A 20,382-nucleotide genomic window follows, 5' to 3' on the forward strand; every position below is an offset into this window, starting at 1 on the left:
TGATATTATGCTTCGTGCGCCGCGCAATCCCAAGAGGGAGCATCTAGTTGACCTCAAGTTTTTTGGTCAGGCATTTGGATTTATTGGTATTCTTGAGGCGGTGTCTGCGCACATAATTTTCTTTGTGTTCATGTACTGGCATGGCGGCTTTACACCTGGGGATTTGTTTTTGGCATTTAACAAGTGGACTCTGGGCGATTTTCACGGCAAGGATCAGGCCACACTCAACTTGCTGCTTCGCACCGGGCAGTCAATATATTTTTTGACATTGGTTATATTGCAGTGGGGCAATATGTTTGCCACTCGCACTCGGCGGCTGAGCGTTTTCCAGCAGAACCCCTTGTGGGGGCCAACTCGCAATCTCAGGCTTTTGGCCGCCATTCCTTTTACATTGGGCGTGGTGTTTTTGTTTTGCTATGTCGGCTGGTTTAACCGCATCTTTGGCACGGCGCACATCCCTTTACCATTCTTCTTTATTCCTATTCCATTTGCACTCTTTATCTTGTGCATGGACGAGCTGCGCAAGCTTGTTGTGCGTACCTGTCCATCCAGCATAGTGGCACGAATTGCCTGGTAGTATTTATTTATTAGTCACTATGTTATTTTATTTAATTTAATTAATTAATTAATTTTGAGAGCGAAATATATTTATATTGTGACAAACAAATTGTCATATTCATAATTAAAAATTGACATTGGCAAATGATTGGACAAAAACAATTGCGTATAAAGAAACAAAAACAAAACATGCTGCGCAATAGTAAAGTAAGGATTTCAATTAAAAAAATCAACTATCCTTACATTATAATAGATTTCATAGATTTTTGTATAAAGAGGCCAATTGTCATCCTTTCCTCAACTATTTTTTATTAACAACACCTGTTCATTGATTACGCTAACAACTAGTTTATTACTTGGTTTTACAGATGCTATAACTACTCCAAAAATTGAGTCGATAGAAACCTAATTTTATATTAAAAATGCATATATAAAAATTGATAATCTAAATGGTGCAAAGTATATATACGTGATGCCTGATTGTAGATACACAAATAAAATTTTAATTTTGTAATTAAGGACATTGGCACCGAATATACCATTTTATATACTGATGGCAGCCAAAAAAATAATTATCTACTTAGATAAAGAGAATATATTTAAATACAACTATGGTAACGGTGTTGTAGTTTGTTTAAAGACGATAAACGTGAGTATGCATTAAAAGTTTTACAGAATATTATTTAAGACGTTTCAACTTTAAAAACATAGTTAACCCTCCTGAATAAGTATTTTATCGATTGCACCAATGTTGGAATATAGGGAACGTTCTATGAACGTGTAGATAAAGTATAATGCTATGAAGTTTATTTAATAACAAGTGCTATGCACTGTGAGGTGAAGAGAAGAGAGCATATTGCTCTGGTCACTGTGTGACTTATTGTTTGTGTGGCTAAACAGCCAAGACTGGTTAATCAGTTGATCGCCATCAACCAATAACCAATAACCACAAAAATACTGGTCTGATATACCCAGGGTACATGATTGTGTTTTATGCACATTTTATTTTTATATTTAGGTTGTCATAAGAGGGGGTGGTGTGAGGAGCAATATGGTAGTAGTGTTAGAAAAGTAGGGGGATAATCTATAAATGGTTTTATTACTAATGTTTCTAAAGTACTACTAGCGTTGGCCTCGTCTTATATATGTATCTCGTTGCCTGTGTTGTGCACTTTGCCAGTTGTGCACTCTGTTAGCGAGAACTGGTTCTTCTGCAAACACCCCAGTATCTTGGCAGGTCAGTGTTGTGGTTTTTGCATATGTGCGCTCGTATGTGTACATTGCAAAATAGGGAGCATATCTGGGCATCATAATTATTCCTCCCTAATTTACTCCTGCATAATCCAACTAGTGCCCTATCAATCGGCATGCAGATGGAAGCTTGTTTCACGATTCTCAACCTCGACATCCACTTCCATATCCTTGGGCTGCATAGCAATATAGTACAAGTAATTGAGTTTCAATACACTTTACTAGCCTACTTGCAAATTAGAAAACTGGTTTTGCATTGAAAATTGAGTAGAGAAATTGCCTATATTAATAAATAAATAAAAAGGTTTAATGCAAAAGAGACTCATCAATTTAACTTATACCCCCATTATATTTAATGAATTTGGGCCATGTGACCGGGAGAATAACTTTTGTCACTGTTATATAACCATCTGCGCACTCGCGACAGACCTCCAGGCTGCTGGTTGGTGTATCCGTCAGTCTGGCTATCGCGCTTTCCCTTGTAAAAGAAAAAATACCACAGCCCAGCTAAGAGTACAAGAGCCAAAATAGAAAGACCTGCAATAAGACCAGCAGACATTTTAAATTTTTTTACATTATTGGCAGCAACATTTTTCACGTTAGAGTCACTAGCAGCCACCGCTGCAATAGGTCTGAGCTCGGAAGAAGTGTCCAGAGGGTCAAGCTCATTTTTACTAGTGACTGTCTGGGTTACTGTGACCATGTACATGCTTGGAACAGTCTGTGTGACAGTTGTGACCCCAGATACAGTTGTTTGGACAATATCAAGTCTGGTTATGGAGGGAAGATAAGTGACAGTATAGAGGGAGGTAATCAAATATGTGGATTCTGTGGTGACTGTAACCGTGTTGATATCTGCTGAAGTAATGGTGCTTGCAGGAAGAACACCTATGGCAGCTTGCTGAGGAATATTAGAGTCAGATAAAATTAATGTGGTTGTTAGAGACAGCACTGATGTATCAGTAATAGTTGAAACCGAGGATACAGTTTTGGTGGTTGTGAACGTAACAGTAGCGGCATTTTCCTGACCTGCATTAAGGTCAATGTTAATGTTGTTGCCCTGGGGATTTACAGTGTTGATGATTGGAGCAGTCACCGTATCTGTCACTGTTGCTGTGAATAATATGGTGTCGCTAAACGTTGTTGTTGTAAATGTGGTCGAGGTTGCTACGTCCATGGATGTGACACCAATAACGGAGCTTACCATGGTAGTATCAATGACTGTAACTGTGCCAGTTGCAGTTGCAGTGGTTGTTTCTGTGGTGCTAATAGTGTTAACAGTAGTTGTCGAAATAAATTCTGTGCTCGACGTTTTAACAGATTCAGTAACTTCAATAGTTGTAGTATCCGTTTGTGTGGTCAGAATGGTTGGTATGACTGGAGGGGGAATTGCTGTTGTGAGCGATGCTAATGTTGCTGTTGTGGGTATGGGCAAAAGAGAGGACGACAAAGCTTTGGGGACATTCTGTACTTGCACACTTAATCCATTAACTGCAACCTTGCCAGCAATAGCAGGGGTAATAATACTAACATGGAAGTCTTTATCGGTGCTAATGCCTACGTATGGCATGTTGGCACTGTGAATAGATATAAAAGATTTGCCTGCAATGCTTGCAAACCAAGGCAAGTAATTACGCAAAACAGTGTAGTAGTTTATAACTTGGCCCGTGGCACCGCACAAGCCAGTGCTTTCGTCACTGACACTAAAACTGTATAGTGCATGTATGGCCACCATGTCTTCCACAGCTCCATAGATTGAGCTATAACCCGTCACACACCCAGGACTGTTAACTGAGCCGACAGTCAAGGTATTGCAAACATAGTCATCAGGGTGTGCAGCATACAAGGGTGAATACTCTTTGCAAAGGTCAATTGGTGGGTCCATAGAAGCAGCTACATTTAGTTTGTCGCCCTGTGGAGGACTAATGCTAGACAGGGAGCGATAAGTAAAGTAACGGTTAAGCAAATTGTTAGGGTCATCGGCAATAAAACCCCACATCCAAGAGCCATCTTGTACAAGAGACTCAAACTCTATATAAGCAAGATTGTTGGCAAAGGTAGTTGGATCATATGAAGGGTGCCTTATTACTCCTGTTACTTTCCGTATATCGCCTGCGCCGGCGGTTGGCTGAACATTTGCAACACTGTACCCAGATAACGATCCTTGTTCGTTGGGATCCCAATTGATGCAGTTTGCAGCAACTAAACCAATATTCTCACCAAGAATAGCAACTTCACATTGGGTGCTCGTAGTATCCTTGATAAGTACAAGGTAATTGGGATACTGCATATCAGTAACGTCATTCTGTGCATTAACATTTAATGAAAATAGACTCTGTCTCTTGACAGTGCTTGATGATACTAGCGATAGACCAGCTACCAGAAAAGCCAGTAATTTAAAGATCAGCATTTGTTTTAAATAAATTCTATAGTGACTGAAAATAATGATAGGTAAAAATAAAAATATGTAGGAAATAATATAATGAAGTGAAAATAAAAAATGGATGGGCTTTTTCAGTTGGAAAATGACAGGTAGGCAAAAATGTAGTTTTTGTTTGCTGCTAATTATTTTGACTAAAACTACGCATGATGTGCTAAGAATAAAGGTTGCTTTGTACTATTGCACAGGATTGTTTTGCAAGTAGCTACTCCACGTATCCCCTTTGAATAAATGGGTTGAGCAAATTTAAAAGAACAAAAAGAAAGCTTTTGCAGGATTACACGTGTGATCCCCAACTCACATTTCACGCTACTTGTGATACAAGAAAATCAGGCTTGTCCCCGGCGATTGATTAATGAATCAATCGCCAGTTAATTCCATACTTGGATATGCAGGAATTCATACGCACATACAAATACTAATGAATATGAATAATGAAGGCTGTTCATCCTTTAGCTTTTTTAGTTATGTTATGCAGCCCGGGGATATGGAGGTAGACGCTGAGGGCAAGAATCATGAGACAGACTCCTGCCAGCTTGCTGATGGATATGGTATTGACCAAATTACAAGGGACTAAATCAGACGCCGCTGTTGACATCCAGACTGTGGTGCCCAACATACATTTCAAGCCACTATCTTCCCTTTTCAAGAATCAAGATTGCCCTCATGGCCACTATACACATTTCTGTTATTGCTGGCTGACATCAAGGAACACCATGATGTTTACAGCGCTGCCCACACAGCGCTGCCCCCTTTTTTCAGTTCCTTAAGTAATTTTTGATACTTAAATATATTGATTTAGACCCACACTTTTATAGAGCACGACACAGACATACTGTCTGTCTCAAAATAGATGCGCTGAGCGCACGAATACAGATACGCCAATTATGCCATATCAGATACTCGGGTTACTTTTATAAGGACCAGTTCTCCCGAACGGAGCACATAACTCCCAGTGTGTGCCACAAAGTCAATGAGCTATATATATAAGATGAGGTCGACGATAATAGCACTTTAGAAACACTAGTAATAAAATTTTGTAATTTAACACCTATCCTTCTAACATTATTACAATAATGATCCCCACACTCCCCTCTTTTACATAACAGTTCATTTCTTTGGATAATAAATACTTTTAACACAACACTACTATCCCCATATTTAAGCATCAAATGTCAACAAGACCTTTATAGCGCCAACTACACGGTGCTGCCATTTTCAGTTTAACTTTTTTTTATATTTTTAGGATACTTGCAAGGCTTAGTATACCCACGTCCTGAGCTTTATAGCATGTTTCCAGGCCTTTTTTTACGGACTTTTTATACTCTCAATGCAAATATGCACATGAAATATCCTATGAAATTTCTCAGCTGATGGAAAATAAAAACTAAACCGAGCAGTTCTGTGGTTGGGTTTAATATAATTTGGCTACACGTTGCATTGATTGTGGCCACTCAAATTGTTTTAATTCTTTACAAGTGCAATATTGGCACTTTGCATATTTAAACATATTTAGGTTGCTTGGCGCTCAGAGCCTGGTGATTTTAACACCCAACAAAGTATGCTATTGGCTAAAATAATTCCACGCCGACCTATTTGAGTTTTCAATGAGAAAATCAAAAAATACAGCTGTTATCTTACTGGATAGCTAGACTAAATTGTGACCTGTGACTCATATGAAATTGGAAATTGTTGGCCCCTTGTCAAACTACAACAATTAAGCCATCGAGTTTATTTTAATAACCCGCTTTCACACCGCTCTAAACTGTTATTCGCTGCAATTAAAACCATATTTAAATGATGATTTCAGATTGTCAAAAATAGTTATATAATACAAATGATAATTATGTGCATAGGAGTATTGCGATCCGGCCGGGAATGTTCCTGACATCCCCCTATCAGAGCCCTGTGGCCACCCCCCCCCCCGGTCATGCACATGTGGTGTAAACATTGCATTGTTAATTCATAGATTAATCACAAACCCGTTACTAAATGGGTTTACTAATGTCATGCATTTAGTTCGCTTTATGGAACTATTAATCTAATAATGTTTTAAACAATGTTTGAATTCCTTTGTAGCCACAATGATGGCTACCAAAACATTGCCAGCCAATGTTGAAGTTGCAGAAGAGAGTTCTCCCTTAGCCAAGTCTTGTTTTAATAGCTATTTTGTATACTAAGAACCAGCCGCCAACTATGTAGTGGTTGGTTCTTTGTTTAATTTAACATATGCTTATTTTCATGTCTCTGCTCCTCTCCGGAGAGTTTTAACAGAAGCACAAACTAATTGATTTTCTAATTTACTCCCTGCATCTGACCAAAATAAAACAAACAATTGTGTAGTTTAGGGCAAGATATGCATGTTTATAAAGCACAACCAAGCTAAAGCACGATAAATATTGAGTTTATAAAGTAAATTCCTTTTGAATAGAATTAATGGCTTTAGAAAATGCAAAAAAAATTTGAAAACATTAACACTAACGCCAATCACAATCTGGCGCTCATAAAAATATATTGTACATACAAAGATTTGGCAATAGACAAATCAATTTGCATTAATCATATAAATAATTTTTGTGCTGAACATATTAGATACCTTTGAAAAATTTATTTTAAAGGTATTGTTGTTATACAAAAAAATGTAATTGCAAAGTTAGTTTGGGTAAATTTAAGGCTTTATATAAATTATATTTATTTTAAAAACCTTGTAGTGTAGCCCGAGGATATGGAAGTGGATCTCCAGGTTGAGAATCGTGAAACAAGCTTCCATCTGCATGCCAATTGATAGGGCACTAGTTGGATTATGCAGGAGTAAATTAGGGAGGCATAATTATGATGCCCAGATATGCTCCCTATTTTGCAATGTACACATACGAGCGCACATATGTGAAAACCACAACATTGGCTTGTCAAGATACTGGGGTGTTTGCAGAAGAACCAGCTCTCGCTAACAGAGTGCACAACTGGCAAAGTGCACAACACAGGCAACGAGATACATATATAAGATGAGGCCAACGCTAGTTCTACTTTTGATTCCCTTGATAATAAAAACTATAACAAACCCCAAATATAACTTTAACAATAGGTCATTAGTGCTTCACTCAAATTACAACAGTACTTATTAAAATGTACGTTAAACTCTAGCTTTTGTTTGTTACATTTTATAACATTATTTTACTGTGCATCATCAAACTTTAAAAATTATGCGCTTGAATTTGGGCTTTGGCAAATAACAAAGGAACCACAGTCGTATGCTGTTATTATTAAAATAAAATAAAATTGATTAATTGGCTTGTTTATTGAGAACAATCTGGTAGATGCTTTTTTCTATACACATTATAATTTTCTGTTATTTATTTGTGCGTGTGCACTTATGATTTAAAATGAGCATTGCGCTAATTTTTATTTTTAGAATGATTTGTTGAAAAATACGACTTGTAATTAAAGGAATCATAAAAGGCAAAAAAATGATTGGCACGCATAAATATGCAGTAAGTACATATTTTGTTCAAGAAATTTTTGTTTTATCTCTGCAAAATCAATATCTACCAATGCGGAGCGTAATAAATAAGGCACATCAATGCAATTTTTATTTGTACTTTTTTGTGCTTTGTAACTTATATCCGATTTCACTTATCATGAATAAAATTACAAACGGGTTTTTTTAATGCGCATGTTATTGTTTATTGTTGTTCAATATGCAACATTATTTTTCGCTGAGGAAAATATTTTTTACATGGAGCCCAAGCACTGTTTTTTTACAATTATCCCCAATGCTGTTTTGATGTCAACTTTATTCTTATTTCTCATTCATATCTTGCATTAGCTTATTAAAATCACTACTACGACCAGTGTCTCTGTCTTTTTGGCAGGCGCTCTGCGGGAGCTACTCCAACCACTCAACATTCTTTGCGGATTCGTTGCCTACTTTTGCTGGAAAATAATCTATGCACTCTATTTCTCGCCTCTCCGCAACGTTCCTGGTTCAATCTGGCCGCGCATTACCAGTCTAGCCCTGTTTTTTTACGAAGTTCGGGGTTTGGAGCCTGAATTCATTAAGTTCCACAACAAAAAATATGGCGGCATATTTGTCATGACCCCGTCTAGAGTGGCTATCTGCGACCCTGAAGACAGTCAAATAATACTGGGGACACATGCCTTCTTGAAGGACAAGCGCTATAGCAATATTGAGATCATGGAACCAAACATGTTTCTAACCGTCGACCCCGAATTAAACAAACAGCGCCGCAGACAGATGGGACCATCAATGAGTGTGGCAAACCTAAAGCTGATGGAGCCAGCTATTCTGGAAGCCGGACCCAAGCAGTTGTTCAACAAGTGGGACCGAGACATTGAGCAATCTGCGGATGGGATAACAGCTAGGGTATCGTACTACAATGATCTTATGCTTATGGCTTTTGATATTGTTGGCTCATTGGGATTTGGACAGACACACAGGTCGCTGACATCGGGGGATACGCAAATTGTCAAGTGGGTGCACAGCACATTTATGCTTATATTCTTGCAGTCAGTTATGCCTTTGGTCAAGACTACTCTGTTTCGTCAGTTTATTGTCAAGTCATTCTACGACAAATTTGATGCGTTCCACACTTTGTGTGCCAAGGCTGTCAGCGAGCGCAAAAAGCTCCTGAGTGGCCTGCAACCTAACGAGAACAAACCCAAGGATATTCTGCAGTCGTACATTGATGCTGAGGATCCCGAGTCGCGCATCCGAATGACATCCAGCCAGGTGGTTGCCGAGACAATCCTCAACATGTTGGCTGGCTCGGATACCACCTCCAACACAATGGTCTGGACTATCCACCTGCTCCTCATGCATCCGCACTACTACTCTCGAGTAGTCGAGGAAGTGCGTGCGGTATTTGACCGCGACCATATAATTAGCTACAGTGAGGCCAAGACCAGTCTTCCGTTCCTTGAAGCTTGCATTTACGAGACGCTGCAACTGGAACCAGTGGCCACAACCATGCCCCGGTTTATTTCTCCTGGTGGTGCAACCCTACATGGTCACTTTATTCCTGAAGGGTATAATTGCACTGTGAGTATCACGGGTGTTAACACTAATCCTGAGGTGTGGGAAAGATCTTACGAGTTTTACCCTGAGCGGTTCCTGGACAACAAAGCAAACAGGCGGATTGTATTGACATTCAGTGCCGGCGTAAAGGTGTGCCCGGGCAAGAACCTAGCATGGATGGAAATACAGTCAACGCTGGCCAATATTTTCAATAGGTACAATTTGGAGATTCCTGCCGACTCGCTGTTTACGCCTGACAGGGTTAATAATAACGGACTGCCAATTTTGATGCCTTGTAAACTTGTTACAACTTGTATGTCAAAGTTTCCTGAGCGCGACTGCGTTGTTTTAGTTACAAGGCGTGTATTAATTAATAAATTAACTTGTTACTTTACGATGTGTTGTACCAACTTTAATAACAGCGCCTAAAGCTGACTAAATATGACAATAATGGTACCAATCACAATGGCCAAACTACTGTGTATGAAAGAAAGGTTGGCAAGAGTCAACTCGAGATTTTTTTATAAAATATATTTTTAATATATATAACATACCGTTATTGATTGTTTGTCATTTTCAGATCAAGATACCTTGATCGATGTTTGGAAATTGGGGCACAATAGGATCTATTAAATATATTGTTTTATCGCTCGTTTTTTTTCTTTTGTAATCAGAAATTGTATAGTGCGTGGCGTTTTGATGATTAATTGTCTACAAGAACAACAATTGTTCTGGTTTTGCGGTGAACCTGTATACATAGCCATCCACCAATCGCTGTGTTTGCTCAATACCTCTTCTCTATCTACTATAATAGTGTTGTCATTGTCTTTTTTTGAGCTGCCACTAACATTTTTTGAAACATTTCCTTACTCATTTTTTTGTTTTTATTGTCTGTTCTCATATACACTGCCTTTTCTTATAATATTATAAAATAAGCGCTGTCTGCAATAGTCCCACATAATAGTCTACTCGTTACTACCGCTGCTGCTACTCTCCCAACTGAGAAACTTTCATTTTTGCTTTTCTTTCATTTTTTATTTAATTATAACTTAGAACTTTATCATTTTTACCCTCAGCTAATTTAAAGACAACGCCATGAGTCTTGTTCCTGCCTTTTTGGCAGACCCCCTGTGGGAGCTACTCCAACCACTCAACATTCTTTGCGGATTCGTTGCCTACTTTTGCTGGAAAATAATCTATGCACTCTATTTCTCGCCTCTCCGCAACGTTCCTGGTTCAATCTGGCCGCGCATTACCAGTCTAGCCCTGTTTTTTTACGAAGTTCGTGGTTTGGAGCCTGAATTCATTAAGTTCCACAACAAAAAATATGGCGGCATATTTGTCATGACCCCGTCTAGAGTGGCTATCTGCGACCCTGAAGACAGTCAAATAATACTGGGGACACATGCCTTCTTGAAGGACAAGCGCTATAGCAATATTGAGATCATGGAACCAAACATGTTTCTAACCGTCGACCCCGAATTAAACAAACAGCGCCGCAGACAGATGGGACCATCAATGAGTGTGGCAAACCTAAAGCTGATGGAGCCAGCTATTCTGGAAGCCGGACCCAAGCAGTTGTTCAACAAGTGGGACCGAGACATTGAGCAATCTGCGGATGGGATAACAGCTAGGGTATCGTACTACAATGATCTTATGCTTATGGCTTTTGATATTGTTGGCTCATTGGGATTTGGACAGACACACAGGTCGCTGACATCGGGGGATACGCAAATTGTCAAGTGGGTGCACAGCACATTTATGCTTATATTCTTGCAGTCAGTTATGCCTTTGGTCAAGACTACTCTGTTTCGTCAGTTTATTGTCAAGTCATTCTACGACAAATTTGATGCGTTCCACACTTTGTGTGCCAAGGCTGTCAGCGAGCGCAAAAAGCTCCTGAGTGGCCTGCAACCTAACGAGAACAAACCCAAGGATATTCTGCAGTCGTACATTGATGCTGAGGATCCCGAGTCGCGCATCCGAATGACATCCAGCCAGGTGGTTGCCGAGACAATCCTCAACATGTTGGCTGGCTCGGATACCACCTCCAACACAATGGTCTGGACTATCCACCTGCTCCTCATGCATCCGCACTACTACTCTCGAGTAGTCGAGGAAGTGCGTGCGGTATTTGACCGCGACCATATAATTAGCTACAGTGAGGCCAAGACCAGTCTTCCGTTCCTTGAAGCTTGCATTTACGAGACGCTGCAACTGGAACCAGTGGCCACAACCATGCCCCGGTTTATTTCTCCTGGTGGTGCAACCCTACATGGTCACTTTATTCCTGAAGGGTATAATTGCACTGTGAGTATCACGGGTGTTAACACTAATCCTGAGGTGTGGGAAAGATCTTACGAGTTTTACCCTGAGCGGTTCCTGGACAACAAAGCAAACAGGCGGATTGTATTGACATTCAGTGCCGGCGTAAAGGTGTGCCCGGGCAAGAACCTAGCATGGATGGAAATACAGTCAACGCTGGCCAATATTTTCAATAGGTACAATTTGGAGATTCCTGCCGACTCGCTGTTTACGCCTGACAGGGTTAATAATAACGGACTGCCAATTTTGATGCCTTGTAAACTTGTTACAACTTGTATGTCAAAGTTTCCTGAGCGCGACTGCGTTGTTTTAGTTACAAGGCGTGTATTAATTAATAAATTAACTTGTTACTTTACGATGTGTTGTACCAACTTTAATAACAGCGCCTAAAGCTGACTAAATATGACAATAATGGTACCAATCACAATGGCCAAACTACTGTGTATGAAAGAAAGGTTGGCAAGAGTCAACTCGAGATTTTTTTATAAAATATATTTTTAATATATATAACATACCGTTATTGATTGTTTGTCATTTTCAGATCAAGATACCTTGATCGATGTTTGGAAATTGGGGCACAATAGGATCTATTAAATATATTGTTTTATCGCTCGTTTTTTTTCTTTTGTAATCAGAAATTGTATAGTGCGTGGCGTTTTGATGATTAATTGTCTACAAGAACAACAATTGTTCTGGTTTTGCGGTGAACCTGTATACATAGCCATCCACCAATCGCTGTGTTTGCTCAATACCTCTTCTCTATCTACTATAATAGTGTTGTCATTGTCTTTTTTTGAGCTGCCACTAACATTTTTTGAAACATTTCCTTACTCATTTTTTTGTTTTTATTGTCTGTTCTCATATACACTGCCTTTTCTTATAATATTATAAAATAAGCGCTGTCTGCAATAGTCCCACATAATAGTCTACTCGTTACTACCGCTGCTGCTACTCTCCCAACTGAGAAACTTTCATTTTTGCTTTTCTTTCATTTTTTATTTAATTATAACTTAGAACTTTATCATTTTTACCCTCAGCTAATTTAAAGACAACGCCATGAGTCTTGTTCCTGCCTTTTTGGCAGACCCCCTGTGGGAGCTACTCCAACCACTCAACATTCTTTGCGGATTCGTTGCCTACTTTTGCTGGAAAATAATCTATGCACTCTATTTCTCGCCTCTCCGCAACGTTCCTGGTTCAATCTGGCCGCGCATTACCAGTCTAGCCCTGTTTTTTTACGAAGTTCGTGGTTTGGAGCCTGAATTCATTAAGTTCCACAACAAAAAATATGGCGGCATATTTGTCATGACCCCGTCTAGAGTGGCTATCTGCGACCCTGAAGACAGTCAAATAATACTGGGGACACATGCCTTCTTGAAGGACAAGCGCTATAGCAATATTGAGATCATGGAACCAAACATGTTTCTAACCGTCGACCCCGAATTAAACAAACAGCGCCGCAGACAGATGGGACCATCAATGAGTGTGGCAAACCTAAAGCTGATGGAGCCAGCTATTCTGGAAGCCGGACCCAAGCAGTTGTTCAACAAGTGGGACCGAGACATTGAGCAATCTGCGGATGGGATAACAGCTAGGGTATCGTACTACAATGATCTTATGCTTATGGCTTTTGATATTGTTGGCTCATTGGGATTTGGACAGACACACAGGTCGCTGACATCGGGGGATACGCAAATTGTCAAGTGGGTGCACAGCACATTTATGCTTATATTCTTGCAGTCAGTTATGCCTTTGGTCAAGACTACTCTGTTTCGTCAGTTTATTGTCAAGTCATTCTACGACAAATTTGATGCGTTCCACACTTTGTGTGCCAAGGCTGTCAGCGAGCGCAAAAAGCTCCTGAGTGGCCTGCAACCTAACGAGAACAAACCCAAGGATATTCTGCAGTCGTACATTGATGCTGAGGATCCCGAGTCGCGCATCCGAATGACATCCAGCCAGGTGGTTGCCGAGACAATCCTCAACATGTTGGCTGGCTCGGATACCACCTCCAACACAATGGTCTGGACTATCCACCTGCTCCTCATGCATCCGCACTACTACTCTCGAGTAGTCGAGGAAGTGCGTGCGGTATTTGACCGCGACCATATAATTAGCTACAGTGAGGCCAAGACCAGTCTTCCGTTCCTTGAAGCTTGCATCTACGAGACGCTGCGACTGGCACCAGTGGCCACAACCATGCCCCGGTTTATTTCTCCTGGTGGTGCAACCCTACATGGTCACTTTATTCCTGAAGGGTATAATTGCACTGTGAGTATCACGGGTGTTAACACTAATCCTGAGGTGTGGGAAAGATCTTACGAGTTTTACCCTGAGCGGTTCCTGGACAACGAAGCAAACAGGCGGATTGTATTGACATTCAGTGCCGGCGTAAGGGTGTGCCCGGGCAAAAACCTAGCATGGATAGAAATGCAATCGACGCTGGCCAATATTTTCAATAGGTACAATTTGGAGATTCCTGCCGACTCGCTGTTTACGCCTGACAGGGTTGATAATAACGGACTGCCAATTGTGATGCCCCGCATTGTTGCCATTACAACTGTGCCGCAGCATCCCGAGCGCGACTGCAATGTTTTGATTTCAATGCGGGTATGATTTCTATTATTTTATTACTTTATTACTTTATTGTTGCTTGCTGCAACCAACATTTGTTTAAAATGACAACTAAATAATAATAATAATAAGTTTACAACTATGGTTTAAAAATGCCACCAATTTTGTATAATTATTACGCGTTTAAATTATATTTAGTATTTTAGCCCACATTGCTCTAACAGTTAAATTTGTAGTTGTAGTGGCCATAAAAATATCTCCTTTATTATTTTCTATTTTGGTATCCGGTTTCTCGCATATTTGGATGAGGCGGAAAACAATTTCCCACTTGTTTTTTTCCTGCATGTAATACGTCACTTGTTTTGAAGTTGATCAATTTTTCAGCTTCAATGCATTTCAATTATAGCTTTTCTCAACATTTTTTTGTATTCTTACTTTTCTGCTCTTTATTATTTTATTTTTTAGTGCCTCAATATATTTACTTTAAGCTATTTTAAAGACAAACATGAGTCTTGTTCCGGCTTTTACAGCAGACGCCCTATTGGACCTACTCCAGCCGCTGAACGTACTCTGCGGACTTGTTGCCTACTTTTCCTGGCAAATCATCTACGCCATGTATTTATCGCCTCTGCGCCATGTCCCTGGCTCCTTGTGGTTCCGCATTTCGGGCTTCCCCATGCTGCTCTATCAACTCCGCGGCCTTGAGCCTACTCTTATGAAGCAGTTCAACCAAACGTACGGTGGCATCTTTGTGATGGGTCCATCTAGAGTGGCCATCTGCGACCCCAAAGACAGTCAAACAATCCTTTCCTCACACGCCTTTCTTAAAGACAGGATGTATAGCAACGTCGAGCTTATGGAGCCAAACATGTTTCTAACTGTCGACCCCGAATTAAACAAACAGCGCCGCAGACAGATGGGACCATCAATGAGTTTGGCAAACCTAAAGCTGATGGAGCCAGCCATTCTGGAAGCCGGACCCAAGCAGTTGTTCAACAAGTGGGACTGGAACATTGAGCAATCCACGGATGGGATAACAGCTAGGGTATTGTATCACAATGACCTTATGCTTATGGCTTTTGACATTATCAGTACGCTGGGATTCGGGCAGACTCACAGGTCGCTGACATCAGGGGATACAAAAATTACCAAATGGGTGCACAGCACTTTCATTTTAATCTTTTTCCAGTCGGTTATGCCTTTGGTCAAGACCACTCTGTTTCGTCGGTTTATTGCCAAGTCATTCTACAACGAGTTTAATGCGTTTTTTGCTTTGTGTACCAAGGCTGTCAGCGAGCGCAAAAAGCTCCTGAGTGGCCTGCAACCTAACGAGAACAAACCCAAGGATATTCTGCAGTCGTACATTGATGCTGAGGATCCCGAGTCGCGCATCCGAATGACGACCGGACAAGTGGTTACTGAGACCATTATTGGTCTGCTGGCTGGCTCGGATACCAGCTCCAACACAATGACATGGACCATTCACCTGCTTCTTATGTACCCTCAGTATCAAGCCCGGGTTGTCGAGGAAGTGCGCACGGCATTTGGCCGCAATCACATAATTAACTACAGTGAGGCCAAGGCCAGTCTTCCACTTCTAGAAGCTTGCATCTATGAATCACTGCGCTTGAACCCCGTGGCAACAAACATGCCCCGCCTCATTCCTCCTGGTGGCGCAACCTTTCAAGGCCACTTTATTCCCGGTGGCTATAACCTAACCATCAGTATCTCCGCCGTCAACACTAATCCTGCAGTGTGGGAGAAGCCTTACGAGTTTTATCCCGAGAGGTTCCTGGACAACGAAGTAAACAAGCGGGCAGTGTTAACATTCAGTGCCGGCGTAAGGGTGTGCCCGGGCAAGAACCTGGCATGGATGGAAATGCAATCGACGCTGGCCAATATTTTTAACAAGTACAATTTGATGATTCCGGCCGATTCATTGTTCAAACCGGACCTTGTCGATGACAATGGAAATCCAATACTGATGCCCCGCACTGTTGCTACTACAACTGTGCCGCAGCATCCCGAGCGTGATTGCATTGTTTTAGTTGCAAAGCGTGCATAGTTTTTAATATTTAAATACATTAATGTTGTCATTTGCTACAACCAGTTTATAAGTTTGTTTTTTAAAGCAATGACCAAATAAATTTTACAGTTAAACACAAGCGAGCAAGGAGGCAGCATTGTTGTGCACAATACAAATAGTCACAGTCAGCTATTTTGCGTTTAAATTGTTTGATCCAACTCAACCCGCCTCGTTTCCAACAGTTAAATATTTAGTTAAAATAATCTTGGCGATAGACGCCAAGCGCGCAGATGACTGTGTGAGTGAGAGTAAATTCTTGTTTATTTTTGGCTACTCCGGCTCTATTCGATATTATTTATCATACCTGTACCTTTTTATAATACATTCAATGCACAAAATACACATGCGCACTGACTTAAATGTAAGAGCTACTAGAAAAACACAGGAAATTATTTATCCGGTCTATTCATGATGCGCCATTTTACGCAATTAACCAATACGACAATATTGTAAAGAACAATTGTTATGGTTTACAACCTTTAACTATGGTTAGCAAAGATATGCCTGTATTCAAATTGCTTGTAGAAATAAAAAATTACTTTGAAGGTCGTTTCACAGTAAAATTGGAATTTTATCGGCATAAGGTTGATACAAATATAATTAAAATTACTGGGTAGACACTGCAACTCAGCCGACCGGAGCGCTGTTGCCTTTGCAGTGGGCATACAATTTTATAAATCAATAGGTAATTTAATAACCAATTTACTTGTATGTTGTAGCAGGTGCCTCTACATCGAATGACAATATGTTTTGCTTTGCAAATATTCTAAATTATAATTAGAAAACTAACTTTTTAATTAAAATATGGATATTTCAATAAAAATGAACAGTTGTAGCATCAGCTGTGCGCGTGTTGGTTATTGTTTTTATTGACTCAAGCCAAAAAAAAGGGATGAAATGGACAATTCTATAAATAAATTATTGTTAATCAATAATAAAACTATACAAGCAAATTATGACATAAATGTGTCGATTGTCAGCGGGAACAAAACAAACACAAAAAAGGGTGTATTTATACTTTTTACAGAAAAAATGTTTTTGACAAGTTTCAACATCATCCTGGTACTATTTTAGACCTTATTTTGGTCCCTTTCATTCGAACAGTCAAAATTAAAATCAAAAAAGTGTGGCACCGAGTATAGATTTCCAAAAAATGAAGCCAATAAGCCCAATAAAACAAACCCTAGATGTAGTACAGTGCAGAAATCGCAAAATTTGTGGTCCTTAGATTACAAAGAGAAATGCTTTTAATCCACAATCTGTGGATCGCTCAGTATAAAACATTTGTAAATGCGTAACCCTTTTTGAAAATATTGGAAAATTGGGCAATATCTGGTAGGAAATGATAGGAGCGGAGAATATATCTCCTCCGCCTTCACAGGTTTGTAGATAGACGCCGCCCTTTCTTTACCCCAGTTGGGTAAACAATCTTCATTGCTGTTGCACAGTAAACTGAAAAAGGCGAGGCAATCCAAATCATGATTTTTTAGATTATGTTGGGCTGCTTAATAAATATGTATATACGTGATATGTTTATATTGTGCAAAGCGAAGGAATAATCACCAGTGAAACCAGTAAATATAAATTTTAATTTTGACAAAGATATATATGACAGCAAGAATGCAATCCATCCTTATGTTAGGGGCGGAGCAGGGTCGGGCATTTAAATTGCAGATGCAAATTATTACAAAATTAGCAATGAATAACCATGATTTTACCAGACAAATTGGTGTTACGCAGCTCGAGGATATGGAGGTAGACGCTGAGGGCGAAAATCATGAGACAGATTCTCGTCAGCTCACAGATGGATCTGATATGGGCCAAATCACAGGGGATCAGATTAGGGGCCACAATTGACATCCAGACATACTGCCTGTCCCGAAATGGATGTGCTGGGCGCAAGAATACAGATATGCCAATTATGCCATATCAGAGACCCGGGTTACTTTCATAAGGACCAGTTCTCGCAAATGGAGCACACGACTCCCAGTGAGTGCCACAAAGACAAGGAGATATATATAAGGCGAGGCCGGCGATAATAGCACTTTAGAAACACTAGTAATAAAAAACCTTTATAATTTAACACCCATTCTTTTAACACTATTACAGTAGTGCTTCCCACACCCCCTCTTACATAACATTGGTATGCATAAAACCATTTCACATTGCAAAATCGATTAACAAAACGCGCAGATATGCTTAATAAAATTACCGGTATATGGTTTAGGAAGACTAATTTATATAAATCACTTTTCTTTGTTAAAATCAAAACCTTGTAAAAGCCAATGCCAAGCTGTGTGGAATATGCAGTATTTGAAAGATTTATGCGCATTGATTTTGCAAAAAATATTTTGTTATTTTTTCCTTCTGTGGCCCCGTTTTGTTTATCCTTATGCTTTATCAATTGTATGATTTTTGTACCAAGAAAATAGTTACCAGCTTGCTCGCTACTTCTTACCTACCCTTGCACTTGGATAAAGAGGAAATGACTATTTTTGTTTAAATATAAACCAGACATCCCGAACATTAGTCACTTTAATATTTTTTATTTTTCTGTATCACGACTCACTCATTTTTTTTACCTCACCAAGTGTATTATTTTTATTTTATTTTACCACTTTATTACCATAAAAAATATTTGCTCATTAACCATGAGTATTATTCCTGCTGCTTTGGTAGGATCCCTGTGGGTGCTTCTGCGGCCACTAAACATCAGCATCGCCTTTGGCGCCTACATCGGTTGGCAAGTAATCTACGCCCCGTACTTTTCACCGCTGCGTAAAGCTTCCTGGGCCCTTCCTGGCGCGCATCTCCAGCCCCCCTTTTTCTTCCTCCAAGTCCACTGTGCCGAGCATGCACTAATGATGAAGCACAATCAGATCTACGGCAGTCTTTTTATTATGAGCCCGCATCGAGTGACAATCTGCGATCTCAAGAACAGCTCTACAATTCTAGGCACCTATACCTTCCTCAAGGACCACATGTATCAGAAGATCAAGATGGTGGGCTCAAACACATTTTTGATTGCCAATCCAGAGCTTAACAATTAGAGACGGAGGCAGATTGGTCCGTCCATGAGCTTGAATAACTTGAAGCCAGATGGAGCTAATTATTTTAGACTCTGGACCGCGGCAGCCGATTGAGAAGTGGGATAAGGCTAAAGAAAGAAAAAAAGGAAAGAAGGCGCGGATCTGGTACCACAATGACCTTTATGCTGATGGTATTTGCCATTATCGGGTCACTCGGGTTCGGACAAATGCACAGGTGCTTGACCTCTCGCAAAACGCAGATTGTCGATTGGGTGCATAGCACCCATTTTCCTGTAGTCCATCATGCTCCTTGTCAACGGCAAGTTCTTCTAAAGGTACATCTACAGGACCTACCACGAGGATTTTGACAATTTCCTTGCTCTGTGTAACTCAGCCACCAACACGCCCTGTCTCATTCTTCCTGGCAGCACCACCCCCAAGCCCATTTCATCCCCGGCGGCTACAACCTGACCAATCTGCATTTCGGCAAGCAACACTAATCCCACCAGTCTGGGAAGTACCCTATGAGTTCTACCCTGACCGTTTCGTCGATAATGAGCCACTGAAGAGACTGTCCCTGATATTCAGCAATGGTTTGTGGATTTGTTCCGGGAGAAATTTGGCGTGGATGGAGATTTTTTTGCCACGCTGGCGAATGTCTTTAATCGGTATAATTTGGAGCTGCCTGGGGACTCGCTGTTTAAGCCGAATATTGTCGATAAGAACGGTTTGCTGATTTTGATGCCGAGTACGGTTGCCATTACCACTGTATCGCTGTACCCCTCGAGCGGGATACCATTGTTGTGGCGTCACTGCGCAAGTAAATGCTTCTGTTTTTTGTTTTATTTTCAAACAAACTTTTTATTGTATAATAACCAAACCAAACCAAAAAATAATAATATGTAATTGGAAATTATCAAGGTATTTCATGCATACATTTATATATCATTTATTTATTTGTTATAAATGCTATATTAAAATTCAACAGTCTTATTCTCCATGCTTGAGCATCTGCACAAACTCACGGTACTTCAAATATCCATCTGGTGTAATCGGCGCATGTTTAAACATAATATCCACGTCC

The 20,382-nt window shown here is 40.2% G+C and overlaps 4 protein-coding genes across 4 annotated transcripts; all 4 read left to right on the forward strand.

Annotated features, from left to right (window-relative positions):
* Window positions 1–250: 250 nt before the first annotated feature.
* On the forward strand, window positions 251–577 carry BX661DRAFT_130617 (uncharacterized protein; the record flags this gene model as incomplete). The annotated part of the gene is made up of 1 exon (XM_051532547.1): window positions 251–577. A coding segment is annotated over one exon (327 nt), but the record flags the coding sequence as incomplete, so codon positions are not given.
* Window positions 578–10,379: 9,802 nt separating this feature from the next.
* On the forward strand, window positions 10,380–11,933 carry BX661DRAFT_191319 (putative cytochrome P450 monooxygenase; the record flags this gene model as incomplete). Its single annotated transcript, XM_051537674.1, has 1 exon — window positions 10,380–11,933. A coding segment is annotated over one exon (1,554 nt), but the record flags the coding sequence as incomplete, so codon positions are not given.
* Window positions 11,934–18,920: 6,987 nt separating this feature from the next.
* On the forward strand, window positions 18,921–19,319 carry BX661DRAFT_174407 (uncharacterized protein; the record flags this gene model as incomplete). The annotated part of the gene is made up of 1 exon (XM_051533903.1): window positions 18,921–19,319. One exon carries the CDS (start codon window positions 18,921–18,923, stop codon window positions 19,317–19,319), a length of 399 nt encoding a protein of 132 aa, XP_051388429.1.
* Window positions 19,320–19,471: 152 nt separating this feature from the next.
* Window positions 19,472–20,122, forward strand: BX661DRAFT_201818 (uncharacterized protein; the record flags this gene model as incomplete). Its single annotated transcript, XM_051538490.1, has 3 exons — window positions 19,472–19,561; window positions 19,869–20,051; window positions 20,087–20,122. 3 exons carry the CDS (start codon window positions 19,472–19,474, stop codon window positions 20,120–20,122), a joined length of 309 nt encoding a protein of 102 aa, XP_051388430.1.
* Window positions 20,123–20,382: the final 260 nt, after the last annotated feature.

Source organism: Kickxella alabastrina (assembly GCF_025024165.1).
Source record: "Kickxella alabastrina strain RSA 675 chromosome Unknown BX661scaffold_113, whole genome shotgun sequence".
NCBI lineage: Eukaryota > Fungi > Kickxellomycota > Kickxellomycetes > Kickxellales > Kickxellaceae > Kickxella > Kickxella alabastrina.